At 51.9% G+C, this 24,081-nt stretch overlaps 1 protein-coding gene across 3 annotated transcripts in view; it reads right to left on the reverse strand.

The window, feature by feature from the left end:
• Positions 1-709: 709 nt before the first annotated feature.
• Positions 710-24,081, reverse strand: part of FAM222A (family with sequence similarity 222 member A) — a 53,877-nt gene continuing 30,505 nt past the window's right edge. The window contains exons 1-2 of one of the 3 annotated variants that reach the window (XM_045534592.1): positions 18,161-18,390; positions 710-3,212 (exon numbers count right to left, since the gene is read on the reverse strand). In XM_045534592.1, coding sequence (XP_045390548.1) covers positions 1,969-3,212; positions 18,161-18,191 — 1,275 coding nt within the window. In that variant the 5' untranslated portion in view covers positions 18,192-18,390 and the 3' untranslated portion in view covers positions 710-1,968. Of the gene's footprint in view, positions 3,213-17,684; positions 17,749-18,160; positions 18,391-24,081 lie in introns of those variants that run through there. The other 2 variants (XM_045534593.1, XM_045534590.1) reach the window with 2 other exon arrangements.

Raw genomic sequence — 24,081 nt, forward strand, 5'->3', positions numbered from 1 at the left:
CTGACTGGCTGTGTGACCTCAGGCAGGGCACTTCACGTCTCTGAGTCGTAGTTTCTTGCTCTCAAACTTGCCAGGGTGTTGTGAGGCACCAACGAGATACGGTATATATGAAAATGCCTGGTACACAGTCAGTGCCTGATAAATGCTGAGCTCCCAGGGGCACGGGGTGGCCTCCTTCAACCCCCCGGGCCACCAGGGCAGGGGTGGGTGTGTGCTGGGGTGTCTGGCCTGGCTGGGATGGGATCGGCCAGGGCGATGGCTGCTGACCAGCCACTGTGGCCTGTCCCTGGCCTCACTGCCACCATGGAAGCTTGGAGCATGCCAGGCACGGAGGACGGGCTGGGAAGGAACTTGGCGATGTGGGGACGCCACCCCCAGGCCCCCACAGTGGGAACAGGCCAGAGGGCCCAGGGTTGGCTCTGTCTCTGCCGTGCTAGGGACCTATTGCTGGCCATGACCCAGAGGCCATGGGCCTGTGTGCTGACCAAACAAGGTGAACGACAGTGTCCACCCGGGAAGAGCTGGAGTGATAAAGGGAACAGCGAGTGCACAGTGTCCCCCGCACAGGCGGCACCGGGAGGCCCCTGGCCTGCTCCCCCCGGGGGCTCTGGCCAGCAGGGACGGAGACAGCCCGCTGTACTCCTGACGGAGGGAGGGCGGGAGGGAGGGAGAACAAACGAAAACAAGAGCTACAACGCAATCCGACAGCTGAGACACCATCTGTGTTTTCCTTTTTTTTTCTTTCTCTTCGTTTTTAAAACAATATAGTGCAGACTGCACTTCTCACAGTAGAATATAATGGTCAATTTTAGTATAAAAAAAAAACATTCTCAGAGATTTGTAAATGCACTTAGTGCTTGAACAGGCCTTGGAGAGAGATACAGTACCGCTTCTGCAGCGCCACGGGGGCCAGGACGTGGGGACGTGGGGCCTTGCGGACTTAATGGAAGGGTGGACTCCCGCCTACCGTCCCCTCCTCGATGGTGTGGGACAGGCCTTGGAGGGTGGTTTGCAGGAACAGAGTTGGATTGGGTCTCCCTGTTAAAACCAGTAGGTTGCCCCCTCACTGGCTCCCAGGAGACCCCCTGAAGAAGGCAAGGTAGGGTCCCTCTGAATGGGGTCTAAGGTCACAGGCCCTTTGTTAGCTCCTATGGCGCCTTTGTGTGAATAGGAAAATGGTGCTCCTTCCTCAAAATGCGGAAAATTGTAATAAATATACAAGTTTAGGATGCAAGTGATGTCTCCTTGGATGAGATGCACTTGTGCAGTGCACAGCCTGCACAACTGTGCCAAGCAGCCCTGTAAGATGTATTGGAGGGAAGGGGGAAGATGGTAGTCCAGGGTTTGGAGAACGGGGATGGGTTAGGAAGGAATGGTGGGGGTGGGGGGGCGGGAGGAAGGGAAACCATTAGTCCCTGCGGCCTCTATCGGAGTGGTCTTCACCTGGATTGGTTTGTAGGGGGACACTCTGGGCCCAGTGACTTCCTATAGGCCCCCTTTCCTTGTTCCTTCTCTAGGAGACTGGGGAGCTCGTGTGGGAAAACTCAGCCGCCTGACCCCGGGGGCTGCTCTGACCCTTGCCCTGACTCTGGAGCGTCCCACTTCCTCCCGCAGCCCACCCTGGCCTGAGCCCCTCTCCCGGGAGACCCAGAAAGAACCATTCCTGTTTTTAAGTGGTTTCTCTCTCCCTGCCTCCGCCAGCTTTGATGGAGGAAGGCGTGGACGTCAGCGGCTGCCCCCGGGCCCTCCCCGTGTCCTGTAGCAGCCGATGGTGGGACAGGGCCCTGGTGCTCGAGGTCACCCTGCCACCACCCCCCCAACCGGCAGTGGCGAGGCAGCGGCCAGCCCGGCTTCCCTGTGGGCACGAGCGGGCACAGGGCAGGGCTGGGTGCCCCTGCGAGCCGCCCACCCTGCTCTGCCTCCCCCCGCAGCGCCCTGCCCGCCCACCCACGCGTCCGCTGGGCAGCCTTATCTGTAGACGGGCAGGCGGATGTGGGCGTGCTGGTGGTCGAGCAGCCGGGGCACAGCCACCGTCTCGTAGCCCTTGCCCAGCATCTGCTCCTTGATGCAGGGCGGCCGGATGTCGTTGATGAGATACTCCAGCGACTGCAGGCTGCTGCTCAGCACCGACGTGTTGCACACACTCTTGCTGGGCAGGCCCGCCAGGGCGTCCGCGGGAGGCCCGGCCAGCTCCCGGGCTGCCCCGGGCCCCAGCTCGGTGACCGCCACGGCCGCCGCCGGGTTGTAGCAGTCGCTGGTGGGGGTCACCAGCACGCTGTTCCAGGGCGCAGCGAAGTACTGGCCCACGGTGAAGCCGGCGGGCAGCCCCACCCCGCAGTTGAGGGGCGACCCGCTGGCCCACTCGTACGCCCGGGCCCCGCAGGCCTCAGGGGACTTGCTGGCCACCGTGCTACTGCTGTAGGCACGCAGTGGCTGGGGCGGCGGCGGGGGTGGCTTCTGTGGCCACAGCAGGTAATCCAGGCCACCGTCTGCGTACCCTGCGGGCTTGGTGGCCCCGGCGAGTGTCAAGGCCGGGGTGGCTCCCTGGCCCAGCTCGGTGCCTTTGCGGCAGTCGGGCAGACCGGCGGCGGCCGCGTAGGCCGTGCCGGGGAAGCCGGGCCCGTGCTTGGCCGGGCAGGCGGCGGGCGCGGCGCCGGGGGCCTGGCACTGCTGGTTGAGCTGGTAGAGGATGCTGTGGATGGAGGGCAGGTTGGAAGGCGGCAGGGCCAGGCCTCGGCCCGGCAGGGGGACGACGGAGGCGGCGGGGGCAGCGGCGGGCAGGCTGGGCGGCGGGGCAGGCGCCTCGGGCGGCTTGGGGTAGGCCGGGGGCCCCAGAGTGCCGGGCGCCGGGTAGGGCGCGATGCCCACCTGCACGGCGGCCGGCGACAGCTTGGTCCGCTTGCCCTCGGCGCTCTTGAGCACGCCTCTGCCGGGCCCCGCGGGGGCGGCCGCGCCGGAGGAGGAGGCTGCGGCCTTGACGACGGCCAGGAGGCCCTGGTAGCCGGCGGGCTGCTGCGGGTAGGGGCTGTAGCGCTGGCCGCCGGTGTCGTAGCCGTTGACCGTGCGGCCGAGGTGCTTGTGCTGGGGCACGCGGATGTTGGTGGGGAAGATCTTGATGGACAGCGGGCTGTTGGCCACCTTCTCGGCGTAGGCGTCCAGCTCGGCCGGGCTCGGGTAGCGGGAGGAATGCATGGAGCTGGCGGCCGCCTCGCCTGCAGGGGGCGACACCCAGGTCAGAGCCCACCGGGGTCCCGCGGCCACCCCCCCCCCCGCCCCCCACGGGGCCCACGCGCCCGCCCCTCCCCCCGTTCCTTCCATATTTTTAAACTTTGGATTTATGTGTAAAGTACAAAAAGGACACAGCGTACAGCGTAAGCTTGAGGAACAGCCACGGAAGGAACACACCTGTGTGATCACACCCAGGCCAAGAGACAGGACATGGCTAGTCCCCTGCGCCCCCACGGGTCCCCAACCACGCCCGTGTTTACCCTTAGCCTGACTCTGACAACACGCACTGCTCCTGCCTGGGTTTGTACGTGGTGAGAGGGACTCCTACGGCACATGCTCAATTGCACCTGGCCTGTCCCTAATGCCACGTGAGCCTCATCCAGGTGGCTGCGTGTGGCAGAGTCTGTCGTTCTCACTGCTCTGCGGTGCTGTCGTGTGTCTACACCACAGTCTACCCAGCTTTCTACCCTTGATGGCGTCTGGGGGGTTTGCAGCTGGTCCAAATAGCACCGCGACCCCCGGCGCAGGCGTGGGTTCTGTTGAGGACACGCCCTCGTCACAGGGAGGCACCTGCCCAGCGTGAGGAGAAAATGCCCGACAGTTGGCCCAGAGGTCGTGCCAGGCTACAGTCCGCCCGCAGAGCACAGGCGTCCCGCTGGCTCCGCACCCTCAAAGACGCTCAGTGTCGTCTTTGACTTGTTCTCCGTTCTGGTGGGTGTCAGTTCCCTCTGTCCCTTTTCTTGTCCTTTGGTGCCTCCCCTCCTCGCCTGTAAAACGGGGCGATGCCCACCTGCTCCCACGTGCACAGAGCGTGGCACGGGGCCTGGTGCCCGGGGAGGCCGTGCCGGGGCAGCTGTTGGCTTTCCCCTTGCCCAGTGTGGAGGGAGGTGAGGAGGGGGTTCATCCCCTGCCCCCTGCTCGCTACCTGTCCCATCCCTTAGTGTGCCGGCCACCTGCAAGGCCAACATGGCAGCCACTGCCTTTTTAGTGAGCTGTCAACGCAGGGCTCAGGGCTGCGCTGTGTGTGACAGGCTGGCTGTCCCTACTGTTAGTGGGCACAGCTGGCCCTGCCAGCAGAGGTGGGTCACCGGCAGACAGACCGCTTGCTCTCATCCAAAGCCCCTCCCTGGCCCGGAGCCATCCCCAGGTGCAGCCCGGGGCCTTCCCTGGGGCCCACTGGGCAGGGAGAGTGGCGGCTCCATGAGCAGGTGGAATGGCCCTGGGCAAGCTGCGCCTCAGTTTCCCCACATGTGGAATGGGAGTGGTGATTGTGCCAGGTCTGCAGGGTGGCCTCGAGGAATGTCAATGTCAGTGATGACAGGGGCGAGGTGCACAGTAGGTGCTGGGGGAGCATGACTCCCAGGGGGACTTGGGAGAGGGGCTTTGCCATTCTGAGCCTTAGTTTCCTCGTCTGTAAAATGGGGGCGATGCTGCTGCTAACACCACCTCCCAGGGCAGCTGGGAGGGTCTGACCAGTCCCGTGTGGTGGCGGCGGTATCAGAAGCTGGTGCTCCGTGTGTGGGGTATTAATACCTCCCCGCCTGTCCGGGGACGGGGCCCTCCTGGGACGGGAAGGGGCAGGGGGCACATGCTGCCCTTCTGACTGCCACCGGTGGGGCTGGCATTGTGGCTGGGGGTGGAGCACAGACCTGCTACCTTCCCTAGGCCTCCCCAGTGATCAGGAGGCCACATGCCACGTCCCTTCTTCTAGAGCCTCCCCCCCGACCCCTCATGGGCTCACAGGCAAATGAGATTCGTGCTGTGATGGGAGGTATAGGCGGTGTTGGGACACAGGGAGACCCAGCCGGGGCCTCACAGAGATCTTTCTGGAAGGAACAGCATCCCGGTTAAGTCCTGAGGTGCTGGTGGGAGGCAGTGAGGAGGGAGGAGAGAAACAGATTCAGGCAGAGGAAACGGCCTGGGCAAAGGTGCGGAGGTGACAAAGTGTGTCCCCATGGGAACTGTACATAATCCAGGACACAAGCAGGAGCCCAGAGCAGGCTTACGGAGGACGGGTGACCCAGAGAGGTGGCCTGGGAGGGCCTTGGGCCAGAGCAGGGAGACCCTCCTCCCTGCGGGACAGCGCTTCTCACTGCAAGCGTCTGGCCACGTCTGCAGACGGGTTTGGCTGTCATGGCCAGCAGTGGAGGTGCCTCTGGGACCTGCGGGGTGGGAACCGGAGACGCTGCCGAACATCCTGCAATGCACGGGACAGTCCTCACCACCAGGGATTGTCCAGCCAGGTGGCAGCAGGACTCAGGTATCGGGCAGCGGGGAAGGTTTTAAGCAGGGTGGGGCGGGCCAGGCTTATGGTTTAGGAAGCCCATTCCCCTCTGTCCTGGGGTGACGGTGCGGTACGAGCCGGACAGGGGGAACTAGGCAGCACCGAGCACCCCGAGGGGGCTGGGCCAGCCCCTCTGTCCCTCCGGCCTAACCTGGGCTGGGGCCGACCCCTCCTAAGTGGCCTAAAATAAACTCAGTGTGGAGAATGGAAATGTCACTTTGGCCAACGGGGGAATCTTTCTCCGAGATTGGATTTAAACTACATCATACAAGCAATTTCATGGGCACTTAGCGCCACTCGGAGAGTCCCGCAAAAAAGGGACCAGCTCTTCATTTACCAGCCATAAATCAGCAGTTGCTATAATGAGCACAAAAATGTCACTTTTATGCAATTTTACAGATGAACAAAACTGGTGAAATTAACTGTGGTAACCTACTAGAGTCAGCAAAAGCAGCTGCCGGGGAAAAAAAAATTATATCTGTATGTATTTTTGTTCCCCTTAAACTCTCTTCCCAAGCAAGTTTCTGCCATTGTGGTGTGAAAACTCATTTGTCCTCACCATTATACTTTCATTTGGAGTTTATCTTGAGTATCCAATGAGCCACCAACTGTGAAAATGATTAAATCTACAAAATCTATCTAATGGATGGAATAAATTAGGTGTTTAAAACCTTAAGAAGAAAAAAAAAAAAAAAAAGGGCGTGCGTGTTCCCAGTCCCCATTCATTGAAGAAGGGGCGTCTTGTCCCCATCTGGTCAACAGGGCTTATCGAGGGTGGCTTGGTCCCTTCAGCTGTCGTCGGAGCTGGCACTAGTGCGTTCACACAAAGAGGCTCATTTGGTGAGCGCTTAGTATGTGCTAGGCTCTGTGCCCGTGGCTTTTCTTGGTGATTCTTGTTTGGAGGACCCAGCAACCCCGAGAGGTGGCAGGGGCTCCCCATTTTACAGATGAGGAAACAGACAAGCAATGGCATTTGGCAGCCAGCCTCTGAGATCCGTCAGCCCCCCGGGGATTGTTGTTACATCCTCCGGTACCCACACCCTTGCACAGTCCCCGGGACTCACATCAAACAGGACTGACCGGTGTCACCAGTAAGATATGGTGGAAGTGAGAGAGTGTGGCTTCCAGGGCTTGGTCATAAAAGACACTGTGGCTTCCTTCTCGCTCTCCTGGACCACTTGCCCTGGGGGAAGCCACTGCTGTGTGAGGACACTGGGGCAGCCCGGGGACAGTGAGCCTGCCTGGACGCACAGCCTCCAGCCCCGGTCAGGCCTTCGGATGAGCCTGTAGCCCCCGCCGATATCCTGACCGCAGCCCCGCTACGCTGCTCCCATATTCCCAAGCCCCGGAAACCACGAGGAATGCTAAGTGACGACTGCCGTCTGAAGCCACCGGGTCTGGAGTTTTGCTTGTTACAAAGCAGGAGATAACTCAGGCCCTTGTTTCACAGGTGAGGAAATGCAGGCTCGGAGGTTCCCTAGGGCACAAGGCTAGCAAAGGGTGGGGCTGGAACTCGGACCCAGTCTGCCGCCTTCCAGCTCTTCTTCTCCCCACCCCGAGGTGCTGGGGCCTGGAGGCTCCAACCCATCAGAGGCCACCAGCCGGGCACCCCTCGCTCCTGCCTTCGGCTTCTCCCGTGCTCCTGGCGGCTGGCCGCCCCGAGCCCAGTCTCTCCTGGAGTGTGTATTTGGGGGGGGCTGCTCAGTGCCTTCAGGCGGGGCATGGCCCTCCAGGTCACCAGAGCCCCCGATCTCAAGCCTGGTCTGGTCACCGTGCCCTGGTGGCCCCTGGAAGCCTTTGGGTTTGCAGCCCCTGCTTTACACCTCATTCCGTGAAGGACTTTCTCCTGAGCCCAGCCTGTTCCACCAGAGTTCAGTGGAGGTGGCCCAGGTGCCACCTGGGCCCCTGACCCCAGCTTGGTGAAGGCTCCAGGCCCTGCCCTGGAAGTCGGCCCAGCCACGAGTGTTCAGTGTGATCGCACAGTCCTGTTTTGGTAAATACGGTGACATAGGAAAAGGCCTCACACAGGGGATGCGGGTGAGCCCGTGGTCTAGGACGGGCTGCTTCGCAGTGGCGAGGATGGGGGTTACGGTGGGGCGGGGCAGGGGGCCTGTGGCTTAGCGACTGGATTCTGTTGGATAGGACGTGGCGGAAGTGGCGCTGTGACTCTCACGGCTAGGCTGTAAGAGGCCACGTGGCTTCCAGCTGCAGTGTGCTCACGTCCCTGCTCGGAACCCGGCCACCGTGTTTCCGGGAAGCTGGGGCCAGCATCAGGCTCCAGATGCGCGCGAGCAGGTCGGCAGAAGGCGCCAGTGGCCCTGTCCCCGGGGATACCTCGGAGCAGACACGCACTGTGCCCACTGTGCCCTGTCCCCCAGCGTGATAAAGGGCTGGCTGACACCGCAGAGTTTGGGGTACCGTGTCACACAGCCGTGGGTAGTAACCGGCACAGCGGGGCGCGGGGGCTGTGAGTGCGGGGTGGGGGGGCACAGTCAGTGACGAAATCTTCCCCGATGCGACAGTTCCCGAGTGCAGCCTGGAAGGAGGAGCGGGAGGGAGCCCCCCAGACACCTGATGGAAGAGGGCCTCGGCCGTGGGGACAGCGGGGCACAGGGCCTGGCGTGCCGGGGGGGGGGTGGCAGGAGACCGAGGGGACAGGTGGGGCCTGCCATGCAGGCCCACGGGCCTCGTGCCACTGTTGGGACCTGGGCGTCTGCCCCACATCGGGGGGCTCAGAGCCGGGGGGTGGGAGGAAGCCCTGAGCGCACCCAGGTGGCCCTCGGCAGCAGTGGGACTCCCCGGGCCTCACACGTGAGGTTGGAGGGGGCTCCGACGTGGGGGACGAGTGTGGGCAGGAGCGGGGAGGAGGGGCTCCGAAGCAGCTGTCCAGGACCAGCCCTCTCGACGGGGTGGAGCCAGGACTTGAAGAAACAAGCCCCCAGTGCTGACAGTGGTGCCCCGAGGGGGGGCGCTGGGTTATGGGATGGCGATGGCATCTTATTTCTCCTCTGTGCTTTTCTGTAATTGCCGGCCCTGACTGCTCCCTGCCCCCCCAGGTCCTGCCCCCAGCTTGGGACAGTGCCCTTGACCTCTGCATCCAAGCGTCACCGAGTCCCTTGGCCCTGAGCGGCCTGCCGGCTCCCCAGCTGCCCTTGGGAGGCGCGGCCGCCCCCGGGCAGAGCGCAGAGGCCATGCTGGGCAGCTTTATGGTGCCTGGGGGTGGAGGCGGCATGCGGGCGCCGAGTCACAGACCTGGTTCAAACCCCAGCTCTGGCATCCACTGGCTGTGTGGCCTCAGGTTTGCTGCTGCCCCTCTCTGAGCTTCAGTTTCCTCTTGTGTAAAATGGATTAGTGCTGACGCTGGAGGTGTCTGTGAGCAGTGTGCAGGGCCAGCCTGGCTCGGTGCCCCCCGTCCGTGGTGCCCTGTTGGCCGTGGTGATTACATTGATGGCTCTCTCTGTGAAACCCTCCGCTGAGCCCTGTCTCCGTGAAGTCTGAGCAGCTCGGGGTGGCATGTGAGGCCCTGGCCGCCTGGCCCAGACCTCTCCCTGCAGCCCTCCCTCCCCCAGGCCCCTGGACGCACACATGGTGGCCCCGGGGCCTCCTCTCATAGGCCACTCTGTTGAGTGTTCCCTCTGGGCCTTGCCCTAGTGCCGTCCTTGTCCTTGTGACAGCCCTGGGAGGTCAGACATCCAAGGACTAGGGCGTCAAGCTGGGGTTGCAAATGCAAATCCCTACGGAGGACAGGTGGGCGGGGAGGGTGTGTGCTGCTGAGAATATTCATAGTTAAAACAATGTTCAAACACTGAGCAGGGCAGACCACACACTGGGTGTGCAGGACGAGACCCGTGGGCCACCAGTTTGAGACCTCTGGTGGCGGAGAAGGGATTTGTGAGCCAGGCTTTGAGCCCGGGTCATCCGCCCCCTGGGCTCCTGCTCTTAGTCACCGGGCACCGTGGACACTGTGGCTCGTGCCCTCTTCCCTTGATAGCCCAAATCTCAGCTGTCCTTTAGAGTCCTGGGCTCTGCAGCCTGCTCGGCTGGTCATCATCTGTCCCCTGCCCCGCGCCCCAGTGGGAAGTGTCCCATCTCCAGGTCCCAGTACGCCGTCCAACGTGGTGACTCTGAGATCGCGTGGGATTGTCCACGAGGCAGGGGCGGCATGTTTGGTTCCCCGCCGGCTCCGGGGCCCACCAGGGCCTGTGCACAGGTGGGGCTTCCACCAGGTGAGGGCAGCGAGAGGTGCTGCCCACACACCCCTGTCCCTGCAGGTCTTGGCTGAGGGGCCCCAGGACCCCGTGCTGTGGCTGTCTGTTGACCTGTCTCCTGGGCTAGAGCTGGAGGCCCCTGAGGGCAGACCCTGTTCTTTGTCCCCGCCCTGATGTCTAAATAAATGCGCACAACCGCCCTGGTAGGTGCTCAGGGAGACTCCCCTGTTCCAAGGCCCTCGAGGGGCTGCAGGGGCAGCCACTAGGCAGACTCTGGACTCGGTGTGCAGAAACCAAGCTGCCCTCCCCGCCCCGCCCCTTCCCCTGCTCTGCCCCTTCCCCTGCTCTGCCCCTTCCCCTGCTCTGCCCCTTCCCCTGCTCTGCCCCTTCCCCTGCTCTGCCCCTTCCCCTGCTCTGCCCCGCCTGCCACGGCCTCCATTAAAGGCTTGTCGGGAAATGTAAAAGGCCGGCTGGAAGTGCCGGGCGAGCTGTCGCTGCCATTAAGTTAATGTTATGGGCCTTTTACAGGTGTGTTAAATAGACACGGTTATTAACGAGTATATTAAGCCAATTAAAACCAGCCCTTTGAGTGGGACTTAATGTTGCTACAGGGAGACTTGAGAGCGGGGCTGCTCCGCTGCCTTCTAGAAGCTGTGAGGAGGGGGCGGGGCACCGCAGGGACCACGGGGAGGGGAGAAGCTCTGGCTGGAGTCAGGCCACGGGGGCTCAGCACCCAGCTTTGCCACTCGCTGCAGGTGACACTGGGCAGGCCATCAAGCCTCAGTGTCTCATCCGTGCAAGGATGAAGGGGTGGGTGCATCGCCGGGCTGTTGAAGTCACTGCCATACTCTGCACCGTAAGGCATGTGATGTGTGTCATCAAGGGGGAGGCAGGGATGGGACGCTGGCCCAGAAGTCCTGGTCCCACACTGTCCAGGATTCTCGGTGGGACCCCAGGCACCTGCCGTGGATACGAGCCGGCCCCTGCCGGAACTGCCTGGCTCAATGCGGGAGGCAAGCCCTGGACCGTTGACAGGTCAGCAGACTGAGGCTTGGAGAGAGGGCAGGTTGCTGGCCCGAGGCTCCCGGGGCTGAGAGTGGGGAACAGCAGGCTTGGAGCTGGGTTCTGCTGGCACCAGAGGTGCACCCTGGATGGCCCTGCGGTCCCAGGCTCCTACCGACTCACTGGGGGTGCCCCTGAGAAGCGGTTCCCTTCGTGGACCTCAGTTTTTTGGACTGTAGAATGGAGCTAACTACTGCTTCCCCATAGGAGGGGGGAGAATGACAGGCACAGTTGTCGTTCAACTAATGTCATCTCTTTCATGCTGTGGCAGATGCTGTCAGTTGCCTCCCCCGATAAGGCTCAGGAAGTGGCCACGGGCGTTATGTGTTGAGATGGGGGGGGGGCGAGGGGTGTACAAAGCCTCCCCAGCACAGAAGGGGTCGCTGGCCCTGGGGCCGGGCCCAGCCCGCAGGGAGGAGCTGTTCCACATCTGCATTCCCCTTCTCTGCGACACTCTGCCCTTGGAGGTGGCAGCCTCCTGAATGCTCAATTAACGTGACACTAATTAGCTGGTGGCACCAGCAGAATCCCTAATGAGGTCGCCCAGGAGGAGGGGCAGGGAAGGCGGCTGGGATAGGGCAGACACGGCTGTCCCCTGGCCTCCGCTGGGAGAGACACGGGGAGGGGTGGAGGTGGCTGCTTAGGACCTTCCTGGCCGTCCCAGGGACCCTGAGCCTCCAGCCCGGCCCACTGACTAGAGTGGTGGCCTCGGAGCCCGGGGTGAATCCACATGCCCCAGTTGCCAACTGGGGGACCTCAGGGAAGTGCCCACAGCTCTCTGGCCTCTGTTTCCGGGGGTGGCGAGGGGGCGAATGATTAAATGAGAGAATGCATGTCAGATGGCTTGGGACACAGCAGGTACTGGAAAAGCTGGCTGCCGTCCTTCTAGCTCTTTCTGGGCTGGAACAGGCGATGGAGGTTAGCGGTGATTGCTGGGCACTGCACAAAGGGTCCTGCCTCTCTTGTTTTCTAACTAGGTGTGCTCACACACGTGTGCAAGCTCACGCATGTGCTTAGATGCTCAGGGCACACGTATGCTCAGACATTCAGGGACACCCCACGCAAAGAGACAGCCTGGTGCTCCCACACCCCCTGAGCCCTGGCTGGAGCCCTGGAGTGGCTGAGGTGTCCCTGTGGGTACCATAGTGTACCTGCAGAGGGTGCTGTAATCCCTTTCCAGCCTGGCTTCCCTTCCTCTCACCCGTGCCTCAGTTTCCCTTGCCTGCTCCCTAACTGGGCTCCATGAGTGAGCCCACCCCTCCCTCTCTCCCTGTACCCAGGCCCCTGGCTTTGTCTGTGTTCCCTCTCTTGCCCCAATGGGGCTGCCCAACCTCATCTCTCCCTCCCTCTGGTCATATACCTACTCCTGTCTGTCTCTGTCCACATCCTCATGGGTCTGACTCATCTGCCTGTCCCTCCCCACAAGTCCTGCCCCCTCCTGCCCACCACATCTGTGGCTCTCTCTTCTGGATGTGGGTCCCTTATAAGTGTTGCAGATACCCCCTCTCAATGTGTGGCCTGTCTTGACATTTTTATTATTAATGGTGAACCAGTTTTAATCTTAATGTGGTCCAACTTGTCTTTTCCTTTATTTGTGCCTTTTCACTCATTTTGGAAATCCTTCCTACCCTAGATATTCTCCATAGTTTTCTTCAAAGAATGGTGTAGTGTTGCTTTCTGCATGTTAGATTTTTAGCCTGCCCAGGAATCCTTTTTGTGTGGTGTGAGGTAGGGCACCAATGTCCCAGGGCTGCATATGGATCCCCAGTGATCTGCAAGCCCCACTCTGACCTTAGACTGAGCTCGTGTGTGGATCCATTTCTAGATGTTCTGCCTTGTCTCCTGGTCCTCTCTGACAGCCCCTTCCCCCGCCCTTATACTTCTTTGTCAAAAGTGCTTTGGCCATTCTTGGCCTTAATTCAAAATCAGCTTCTTAAGTTACACACAAACATGGTCAAGCTGTAGGGACTGGATTGAATTTTTTCCATTTGAATCTCTGTCTATACGTAGAACATATTTCTAAGTTTATTTAGATTTTTCTCCATAAATGCCACTTACCTCTTTTGTCAATTTATTTTAGGCTCCTTCATAAATTATAATTGTATCATAACTTAGATGAAATGGACAAATTCCTAGAAAGACACAAACTATCAAGACCCACTTAAGAAACAGAAAATCTGAATAGACCTATAACAAAGAGATTGGATTAGCAATCAAAACACTACCCACAATGAAAAGCCTAAATGGCCTCACAGGTCAATTCTACCAAGGTTTTTTTTTTTTTTTTTTTTTTTTTTTCCAGACAGGGTATCACTCTGTCCCCAGGCTAGAGTGCAGTGGTGTGATCATAGCTCACTGCAACCTCCAACTCCTGGGCTCAAGTGATCTTCCTGCCTCAGCCTCCCAAGTACCTGGGACTACAGACACACGTCACCATGCCTGGCTAATTTTTTCTATTTTTAGTAGAGACAGGGTCTTGATCTTGTTCAGGCTGATCTTCAACTGCTGGCTTCAAGCAGTCCTCCTGTCTCAGCCTCCCAGAGTGCTAAGGTTACAGGCGTGAGCCACCATGTCCGGCCTCTACCAAGCATTTAAATGAGATTTAATATCAATTCTTCACAAACTCTTCCAAAAAACAGAATAGGAGGAAATACTTCCAAGCTAATTCTGTAAGGCCAGTATTACCCTGATATCAAAACCAGACAAAGATATCACACACAAAAAAACAACTACAAACCAGTAGCCCCTATGAATATAGATACAAAAAAAATCAACAAAATACTAGTAAACCAAACCCCGCAACAGACAAAAAGGATTATATACTATGACCAAGTGGGACTTATCCCAGGAATTCAAGGTTGGTTCAACATCCAAAAATCAATTAATGTAATTCGCCATAGTGATAAAATAAAGGACAACTACCACATCATCCCAATAGACACAGAAAAAGCCCTGGCCAAATCAACATCCCTCATGATAAAAATTCTCAAAAAAACTACAAAAATCTACAGCTAACATCACACTTAATAATAAATGACTAAATATTTTCCCTCTAAAATCAGGAATAAGACAAAGATGTCTGCTCTTGCCACTTCTATTCAACACTGTACTGAAAGTTCTAGCTAGGGTGATTAGACAAGAAAAAGAAATAAAAAGTGTTCAGATTAGAAAGGAAGAAGTGAAACCATCTCTATTCACAGACAGCATGATCTTGTATACAGAAAATCCTAAGAAATTCACTAAACTGTTAAAATGAATAAGTTTAGCAAGATTACCAGATATAAGATTAATATACAAAAATAATAAATAAATAAATAAAAATAAAAATAAAATAAAACAAAAATTAACTGTATTTCTATGTATTCACAATGAATAATCCAAAATGAAATTAAGAAAATTCCATTTACAATATCATCAAAAAAAATAAAATACTTAGGAATAAATTTAACAAAAGAGGAGCAAAGACTCAATCTGAAAATTATAAAACATTGTTGAAAAATTATTTAAATAAATGGGAAGACATTCCATGTTCATGGATTGGAAGACTATAAATATTAAGATGGCAACACTCCCTAAGTTGGTCTACAGATCCAATGCAAATTTCTATCAAAATTTCAGCTGGCTCAAGAACCTGTCTCTCTCTCTAAAATTTAAAAAAAGAAAAAGCCAGGCATGGTGGCACACTACTCCAGTGGCTGAGGTGGGATGATCACTTGAGCCCAGGAGTTCGGGGCTTCATTGAGCTATGATGACACTATTACACTTTAGTCTGAGTGACAGAGCAAGACCCTGTCTCCAAAAAAAAAAAAAAAAAAAAATTCATCTGGTAGCTTTGCAGAAATTGACAAGCTGATCATGAAATTTCTAGGATCCAGAATAGCCAAATGATCTTGAAAAAGGAGGATAAAGTTGGCGACTCAAACTTTCTTTTTTTTTTTTTTTTTTGAGACGGAGTCTCATTCTGTTGCCTGGGCTAGAGTGCCATGGTGTCAGCCTAGCTCACAGCAACCTCAAACTCCTGGGCTCAAGCAATTCTACTGCCTCAGTCTCCTGAGTAGCTGGGACTACAGGCATGTGCCACCATGCCCAGCTAATTTTTTATATACATATATTTTTAGTTGTCCATATAATTTCTTTCTATTTTTTTTTTAGTAGAGATGGGGTCTCACTCTTGCTCAGGCTGGTCTCGAACTCCTGAGCTCAAACGATCCACCCACCTCGGCCTCCCAGAGTGCTAGGAAAACTTTCTGATTTCAAAACATACTACCAAGCTACAAAAATCAAGACAGTATAGTATTGGCATAAGGCTAGACATATAGATTAATGTAATAGAAGATCTAGAAATAAACCCTCAATTGATTTTCACCAAGGGTCTCAAAACAACTCCATAGGGGAAAGATTAGTCTCAACAAATGGTGTGGGGTACAAATAGATGTCCACATGCAAAAGAATGAAATTGGATCCTTTCCTCATGCCAGACACAAAAATTAACTCAAAGTGTACTATAGACCTAAATGCAAGAGCTAAAACTATAAAACTCTTAGAGAAAAAACACATAGGAGTACATCTTCATGACCTTGGGTTAAGCAAAGCCTTCTTAGATAAAATACCAAAAGCAAGCAACAAAGGACACTTTGATTTCATCAAAATTAAAAACTTTTGTGATTCAAATAGAAGAAATTGAAGAAGACAATCCTAGAATGGGAGGAGATATTTGCAAATCATGTGTCTTACATAAGTATCGTGCCCTGATTATGCCAGTGGAGCTCTAAAATCATGTATCTCCTATGGGACTTGGATCTAGAATTTATAGAGAACTTTTACAAATGAATAATAAAAAGACAATTTAAAAATGGGAAAAAGAGCTGAATAGACATTTCTTCAAAGACATGTAAAGGCCAATAAGCACATAAAAGTATGTTCACCATCCTTAGTCATCAGGAAAATGCAAATCCAAACCACGATGAGATACCACTTCACACGACCAGTAAGGCCATAATCAAAAAGGCAGAGGACACCAATGAAGATGGGGAGAAACTGGAACCCTCACGGCCTACCAGTGGGAATATAGAACGGAACCGCCACTTTGGAAAAGTTCGGTACTTGCTCAGAAAGTTAAAACATCATGACCATGTGACCTAGCACCTCCACTCCTAGGTATGTGTGCAAGAGAAATGCAAACGTGTGTCCACACAAAAACTTGTACACAGATGTTCACAATAGCCAGAAAAGTGGAAAAACCCCAATGTCCGTCAACTGAAGAATGGATAAATAAAACACGGTATATCCATAAAATGGAATAATATTTGGCAATAAGGAATGAAGTACTAATACACACTACAGCGTGGATGAACTTCGAAAACGTAAAGCGAAAGAAGCCAGTCATAAGAGTGCATTTGTATGAGACTTCCCAAATAGGCAACTCCATGGAGACACAAAGTAGTTTAGTGGTTTCTTGGGGCCGGGAGGGTTGGGCAGACATGGGAAGTGGTTACTAATGGGTTTGTGGTTTCTTTTTTGGGGTGATGGAAATGTTTTTGAATTTGGTAGTGGTGACGGATGCATGATTCTGAATATACTAAAAACTACTGAATGGGTGAATTGTATGGTATATGAATTATATCTCCATAAAACTGTTACAAAATATTGCGATAACATCTTCATAAAATGGATTTTCCAACTGTCTATAGTTGGCATAGAACAGGAGCCAGCAAACTAGTGGCTTGCTGCTTGCTTTTGTAAAGTTTTATTGGAACACAGCTACGCCCGTTTATTTATATAATATAGTCTATGGCTGTATTGATGCAAGAATGGGAGCATTGATAAGTTACAACAGAGACCTTATGGCCCACAAGGCTGAAAATACCTGCTCTTTACAGAAGGAGTGTGCCAACCTCTGTCGTAGAAGAATGCAATTGTGTTTGTACATTGATCTTATATCTGCGATCTTGCTGAAGTCATATCCTCTTGGGTTTTCTATACACATTGCTTTACTCCTTTCTATGCCTGATGCTACCTTTTAATTTACCTTTCGTGTCGTACTGCGCTGGCCAGGATCTCTGTGCAGGTGTGGACAAGCAGTGACTTGGATCTTGATCTCCCAATGTTGTCAACCCTCGGGTTTATTTGTAGCGGATCGGGGTTGGATGCTCTGAGAGAGATGAACAGCCTGCCTTCCTAGTTGGCTCGGAGCTTATTTTTACTTATTAAATCACACCTGGGGGGTCAAATGCCTCTGTCTTCTCCCAGGCTCAGTTCCCACGGCAGGGGTAGCACCAGACCTTCCCTCCACCCCCAGGCTACGCTCAGTAACAGCTTCGTAATTGAATCTGCTGTGCGGCCCAAGATTTGTTTTTAATTTCACTGGAATTTTAAATTGCTTTGTTTCTTCCGTAGTTTATTAGCATTGGTGGAAGCTGCGGTACCTGCAGGAATGCTGGCAGGGCCCCGGTTCGCTTGGGCAGTAGCTCCGTCCTGTCGGGGTTGTGGGGGTCTGTAGGGAGGGGCGAGGTGGGGGTGGGAGTTGGAGAAGGGCCACTCCCCGATCTTGGCGGGCTACAAGCTCTCCACGGCCGCTCACCAGTGAAGATGAGCCATCTGAGTCAGGGAACCTCTTGTCCCCTTGGGGGGATGGATGTTGGTGGGAGGGGCTCCCACGCCCTGGGGATGGGGGCAGGTAAATGTTTGAGTTGGCCACCAAGCCCGGGGGGCTCTCTCTCCTTCCCTTGTCCCCATGCCTCAGCAGTGGAAACTGAGGCACAGTTGCTCACTTTCCTGCGATCACACACACACCCGATTCGGGGCACAGCTAGAATTCGACCTACACCCCTCTCAGGGGGCTCATGGGGAAGAGGGCCGGGTGGGCGTGCTGCCCTCAGCTACAGAGAGGCTGCTTCACTCACCCAACGTCCAGCAGAGGAGGGCGGAAGCTCACATCTGCCTCCTGGGGCAGCGGCCTCAGCTCACGCCCTTGGCCGCCTGGACACGGGGGAGGCCTAGTCCCTGGGAACCGGCTCTGCGCTGGCCCTGCTGGCTCTCTGGCTTCTGCACAGCCTGTATTTTTAGCAGTGCGTGATTCAGAAGTTTGTATATTAACACCATGATGAGAAAGTCAAGTATTTATTAGCAGGGAAGGTCCTGAGTAGCCGAGATAAACGGGCTTCTGTCCCAGGGGTGGCCAGGTCCTGCCTGGGACCCGGGACTCTGGCCAGCTGGGAGTAGCCTGAGATCTTAGGCCTGAGGTAGCGGAGGGGGATGGACTTTCCCTCTCCCCCCAATTTTTCTTCCTTCCTTTTTCTCCAATCACCTAGAATAGGCCACAACAGCCCGCCACCCAGGCTCCTAGACACACAGCCCTGGCTCCTCTGTCCAGCCTGACCTTGGATTCCAGAGAGATGAACTGCAGCCATTTCTGGTTCGCTCGGCACATTCTAGGCATACTTGGTGGCTGGACCTCATGACAGCCCTGTGCAGTCAGGCTACTCTGATCCCGGTTTCACAGGAAAAGACTGGGCCACCTCTTCCCCCTCTCAGCCGAGCTTTTGACATGATCATCGTAGATGGTCAGAACTGGATGGCTTCTTAGGTCCACCTCATCTGACCCCTCGCTTTACAGAAGGGGAAACATAGGCCCCAAGAGGGTGATCGACTGGTCCAAGGTCATGTTGCCTGTGGTTTGGCTGAGACCTTTCTCCTTTGATGGAGCATGCAGCACATTTGTCTAGAAGATGTATCTAGTAATTAAAAAACAAAACAACAAAAGAAAAAAATGGAGCACAGCCCAAGGTCAGGTCACAGAGCTCAGGGTCAGCCTTTCCTGTCTCAGTTCTGCCCGGGGACAACAGGAGAGGCCTAGGCCCTGATCACCCAAGAGTTACGCCCAGGAGCCTCCGTGGCCAAGTGTCCAGGCACTGCCCGGCAGCAGGGCGCCCAATTCAATTTGCTTATCTCTCTTCCTGCCTCCCTCTTTCCTGTGCTCTTCAATTACAGGCAGTATCAGTGTCTTTTCCAATAAGCACAGAGATGTCAAAGGATCTGAGTGGGCAGGAGAAGCAGGACGTCCTTGGTGGCCCCCCATGCTCTCTCGTTCTGGCCTTGGAGCAGGAAGGAAGGCCCAGCCCCGGTCAGCAGGCCTGGCTCCTGCCTGTAGCCAGCCGGCAGCAGAGGCAGGACACGGAGCCCTGGACAGCAGCAGTCAAAGGTTAAAATGCACAGACCTTTTGAGCCAGCAAGTCCAGCCTGGGAGAATTGTTTTGCACAGGTACTCACGGACAAAGATGTTCATCACAGGACTGCTTAGAACAGTGAGAGACTGGAAACAAACTAAATGTCCACAAGCAAAGGGGTGGTTAAATGTTGTCACTCTTTATCCGCACAATGGACTACAAAGCAGCTGCGAAAATGCTAAACAAACAAAACGGTGGACCAGCTGCCAGTAGCAGCAGAGATCAGGTGGGGCTGAGGGAACAGAAAAAAGGTGCCACAGCTGGAGGTGTCAGAAAGAACCAGCAGAATACACCTCCCAGAAGTGAGGGGCACACCCTGAGGTACAAAATCTAAACCCCATATTTGCAGCAGGGAAAGTAGAGGTGCGTTGCTGGTGACACAAGCTTTCCTTAGACTCACGTGACTGATAAGAGCAAAGCAGGCGGGGCTACGTACGAAGCAGCCATACTTGCAGGAACCTGTGTGTCTCTGAGGCAACTGGGGGAAATAGAGGATAAATGAACGCACATACGAAACCCAGAGTCATAAGGAAAGTTCCTGTTAGCCCTTCTGCAAATAGCTGGGCTGGGAAAAATTCACTTCCCTTTAAGGTAAGTCATCCAGATCGAACCAGCATAGGACCTAATCAAAATACACTAAAAAACGAAGGCAAGGCAAAGTGTAAGTAAAGTCATGGGTGGTCAAAAACATTTCCCATCGGAAGAAAGTTATTGTAACAGTCACAGAAGAGATGAAGGTGACAGCCAAGGATTTCATCATGAAGGGAAAAACTTAGTAAGCAATTGTTTCTATAAAGCAAAAACACAAAGCAAATATACAAGAGTAGAATAAGAAAACCTAGTAAAGGGGGAACTAAAGTGAACACAAGGGGAAAAAGGCACTGAAAACAGAAGAAGAAAAGTGAGCAATGTGAAAAGGAAATAAGGTATTAGAAAGGCTTGGTCAGCAAAAGGCACAGAGGGAAGAGAGGTGAAACAGCCAATTTATGCTTAACTTCGGTCCCCAAGGAAGGAAACTAAAATGACACAAGCCTTGGATCTGCGTGCCGCAAGGGCACAGTACTGTGTTCCAGGGAAAATCAACTCTGAATGGTCAACTGCAAGACACAGCCTATAAGGTAACTGGACATGAAAGATATGGAAAGATCAAACATAAGAGGGAAAAAAATCGCTTCGACTTCTCCATGGCAACACACAACGTTAGAAGACATTAGAACAAAGCTTACAAAATCCTCAAGGAAACAAAGTGACCCAGGAACTTTTTTTTTTTTTTTAACCAACTCAAATAGAAATACAACAGATAGACCTTCTGACTGTGTGGAAACCCCAGGAGGAGTGTTCACACGAGGACTTCTTAAGCAATGTGCTAGAGGGCTAACTAACTTGGAACGGTGGAAAACTAACGCATAGGAATTGGTGTTGAGCACCGATCTATCTAGGAGACTGGGATTGAAACCAGTGTGGGGATGGTGGTGACGTAGCCAGATGCTAACATTCATTACAAGCCCTAAGAACACAGTTAGAGAAGGGGGCAGGGGAAGAAGGGGAGAGTAGTGTAAGTAGACTACTGTCCTTATCTGTGATGGCTGGAATCAGAAGATGTCATTTAAAGCCGATGGCAGGTCACAGAGGTTTAACAGTATCACAGGAAGCCCAAGAAAATGTTGTGGGAGAAAAAGGAAATACACTAATTTCATCATTTTATTTCTCTTAGGGAAAGTAACATATTATTCTAAAGAAATAGACAATTAAGGACTTATTTACAGTCATATCACTAGAACAAAAACACCAACCAACCTTATGAGTGGTAGGTACACAAAACAGAGAACACGGACCACATAGTGAAAGACTTTTTAAAGCAATTAAAGCACAAAGGATTGAACTAAGACCGGATATCTGTCATACCAATAAATGTAAATGGGCTAAACTCTATTAAAGGAGAAAAAAGGCATTCGGATTGGATCACAAAGCTTAATCCAGCTCTGTAGTACATGAGTCACATCTACATAAAGTAATTCAGAAAGGTTGAATTGAAAGGTTTCAAGAAAAATATGAATTAAAAAAGCAGAGATTACCATCTTAATAGATAAAGTTGAATCCTGGCCTTTTCGGCCTGAATTCAATTTTATCTATTAGAATGTAATTCACTAAGAAGATTTAAGGTATTAATATCTATGCATTAAATAACATTGTGTCACCATTCATAAGACCAAAGCTACAGGTGCTACAAGAAGAATAGACAGGAATATGTTAGCAGTAGGTGTCTAATTCCTTTCTCTCTCCCAGACAGGTAAGGATATAGAAAACCTAACAACATAATCAATGTGGTGGATATAATTGTTAGTACACACTGAACTCTGAATCTTGAAAACAGGGCCAGTATCTTCTTTTTAAGTCCCATAAAAAATGCACAAAAATTCACAACAGTTACCATAGATTATATCACAAAGAAAACTTTAATAAATCGTAAGAAAGTAGAAATAATAGGGTCTCTGATCATAATGTAAAACAAAATCTAGAAGTAATGAAACACAAAAGCATCTACTATAATACTTGATAGGTGGGATTCAAATGAGTATTAGGTTAAAGAAGAAATCAAAACCAAAATGATAATATACCTAGAAAATAATGATAATGAAAATACTACATATTAGAACTTATAGGACAGTATAGCTCAGCAGTGCTCAGAGACTTCATAGCCTTAAGTTTTCCTGTTTTTTTTTGTTGTTGTTGTTTATCAGTATAAAGATTTAAATCTCTAACCCAAGAAATTAAAACCTAAGGAAAGCAGAAAGAAGGCTTTAATAAAGATAGAGGCATAAATTAATGAATTAGAAGCCAGAAAATCCTAAAATGGATCTTTGAGGAAGGGGGACAGCTAAGTCATTAGCTAACTACCCAATGAGGAAAAACAGGAAAAGGAGCACAAAATATACAATGCAAGAAATAAGGCTGATTCACCACTTAAAAGAACTGCAAAAAATTATTTTGTTCAACTGCATGCAAATAAATTTGAAAACCTGGATAAAATGGATAGTTTCCTAGAGAAACATAATTTAGCAAACTCATTCAAGAAGCAGAACAATTAAAGTAGACTGATTAGTACCGAAGAAATAGAGAACATTATCAAAGAGCTACCCATCACCCCAAATAAATGTACTAGTACAAACACTTTCGTGGGAATCAACAAGACTTTAAAGAACAGATAATCCTATGTCTATTTAACCTGTTCCAAACCATACAGAAAGAAGGAAAGCTTCCATTTTCTTTGCAAAGCAAGTGTAATACCACAAAACCCAATGAAAATTGCTCCAAAAATTAGAAAACTGAAAACTGAAAAGCAATCTCACCAATGAAATTGAGGTCAAAATCCTATATAAAACAACAAATCCAATCCAACAGTGTATTATAAAGAAATATTCACCATGACAAAATGGTGTTTAGTCTGGAATGCAAGGATAGTTCAATATTAAATGGATTGAAGGAAAGATAACATATGATCATTTTCATGAACACTGAAAAGTACTTTGGCAAAGTTCACCTTCCATTCTTGATTTTAAAAATCCTTAATAAAACAGGAATAGATGGAGACTCATTTAACCTGGGAAAATATCTGCCTCCAAACCAGCATTGCCTAATTAGGAAATCTAGAAGCCACAAAGCAAGAATGTCTATTATCACCACTATTATTTTTCCTCGTGCCAGGGACAGTAGCCAACTCTATTAAATAAGACAAAGAAATTAAAGCATAAAACAAAGTAGGAGGTAAAATTATCATTTGCAAATGATATGATAGTATATAACTGGAAAACCCGAGAGCCTAAGTTGAAAAACTATTACAAACAATGAAAGAATTCAGTAAGGGGGCAGAAGTTAATCGCCTTCATATAAACAACCTCAATTTATGGAAAAAAAGACTATTCCTACAAGCCATATGGGGCAAATAAAGAATAATAAAAAAGAAAAAAAGACCAGCCAAAAAAGCTAAACTGTCCAGAAGTAAACTTAATTAATGATGTGTAACATCTAAATGAAGCAAATGTTAAATTCCTGAGGGACACACAAGAAAGGCTATCATGTTCTTGGAGGGAAGGGCAGCATTATAAAAATGCCATTTCTTCCTAAATCTATAAATGTAATGCAGCTAGCACACACCTATAGTCCCAGCCACTGGGGAGGCTGAGGCAGGAGGATCACTTGAGCCCCGGAGTTCAAGGCTACAGGGCACCATGCTCATGCCTATAAATAGCCACTGCACTCCAGTCTGGGCAACATTGCAAGACCCTGTCTCCAAAAAAACCAAAAAGCTGTGATACAATCCCAGTAAAAACATGAGGAGGACTTTTGTTTTCATTTTAGATAAGTGGATTCTATAGTTCAGACAGGAAAATAAATAAAACGGCCAAGGAAATTCAGGTGGGGGCTGGATAACAAGGAGCAACAAGCTCCGTCAAATATCAAAATGTGGTCCAGGCTGAATATCCCAAATCCAAAATGCTCCAAAGTCCAAAACTTTTTGAGCACTGACATGACACTCAAAGGAAACGCTCATTGGAGCATTCTGGATTTTCAGATTTGGGATGTTCAACTGGTAAGTATATTCAAAATATTCCAAAATCTGAAAAATTCTAAATTCTGAAACACTTCTGCTCCCAGGCATTTTGGATGAGGGATGGTGAACCTGTGTATACCTGCTCCAGTGTGGATGTGCCTTGAAAACACGCTAAGTGGATGAAGCCAGTCACAAAAGACCACATCCTGTATGATTCCATTCTTGTGGAATTCCAAGATGGGAAAGTCTACGGAAAAAGACGGGGTAGCTGGGGGAATAAGGGGGTGACTGCTGTTGGACAGGAGTTTCTTCTTCAGGTGATGAAAATGTTCTAGAATTGACTGTGGTGGTGATGGTTGCACAATGCTGTGAATATGCTAGAAACTACTGAATTGTGCACCTCAAAGGGGTGAGTGGTATATGAATTATATCTCGATAAAGCTGCTATATTTTTAAAATATAACATTATAATAATTAAAACAATATTGCACTGACACTTACATACACTTGGATCTGAACCTC

The sequence above is a fragment of the Lemur catta genome, chromosome 21 (genome assembly GCF_020740605.2).
Source record: "Lemur catta isolate mLemCat1 chromosome 21, mLemCat1.pri, whole genome shotgun sequence".
NCBI classification, from domain to species: domain Eukaryota; kingdom Metazoa; phylum Chordata; class Mammalia; order Primates; family Lemuridae; genus Lemur; species Lemur catta.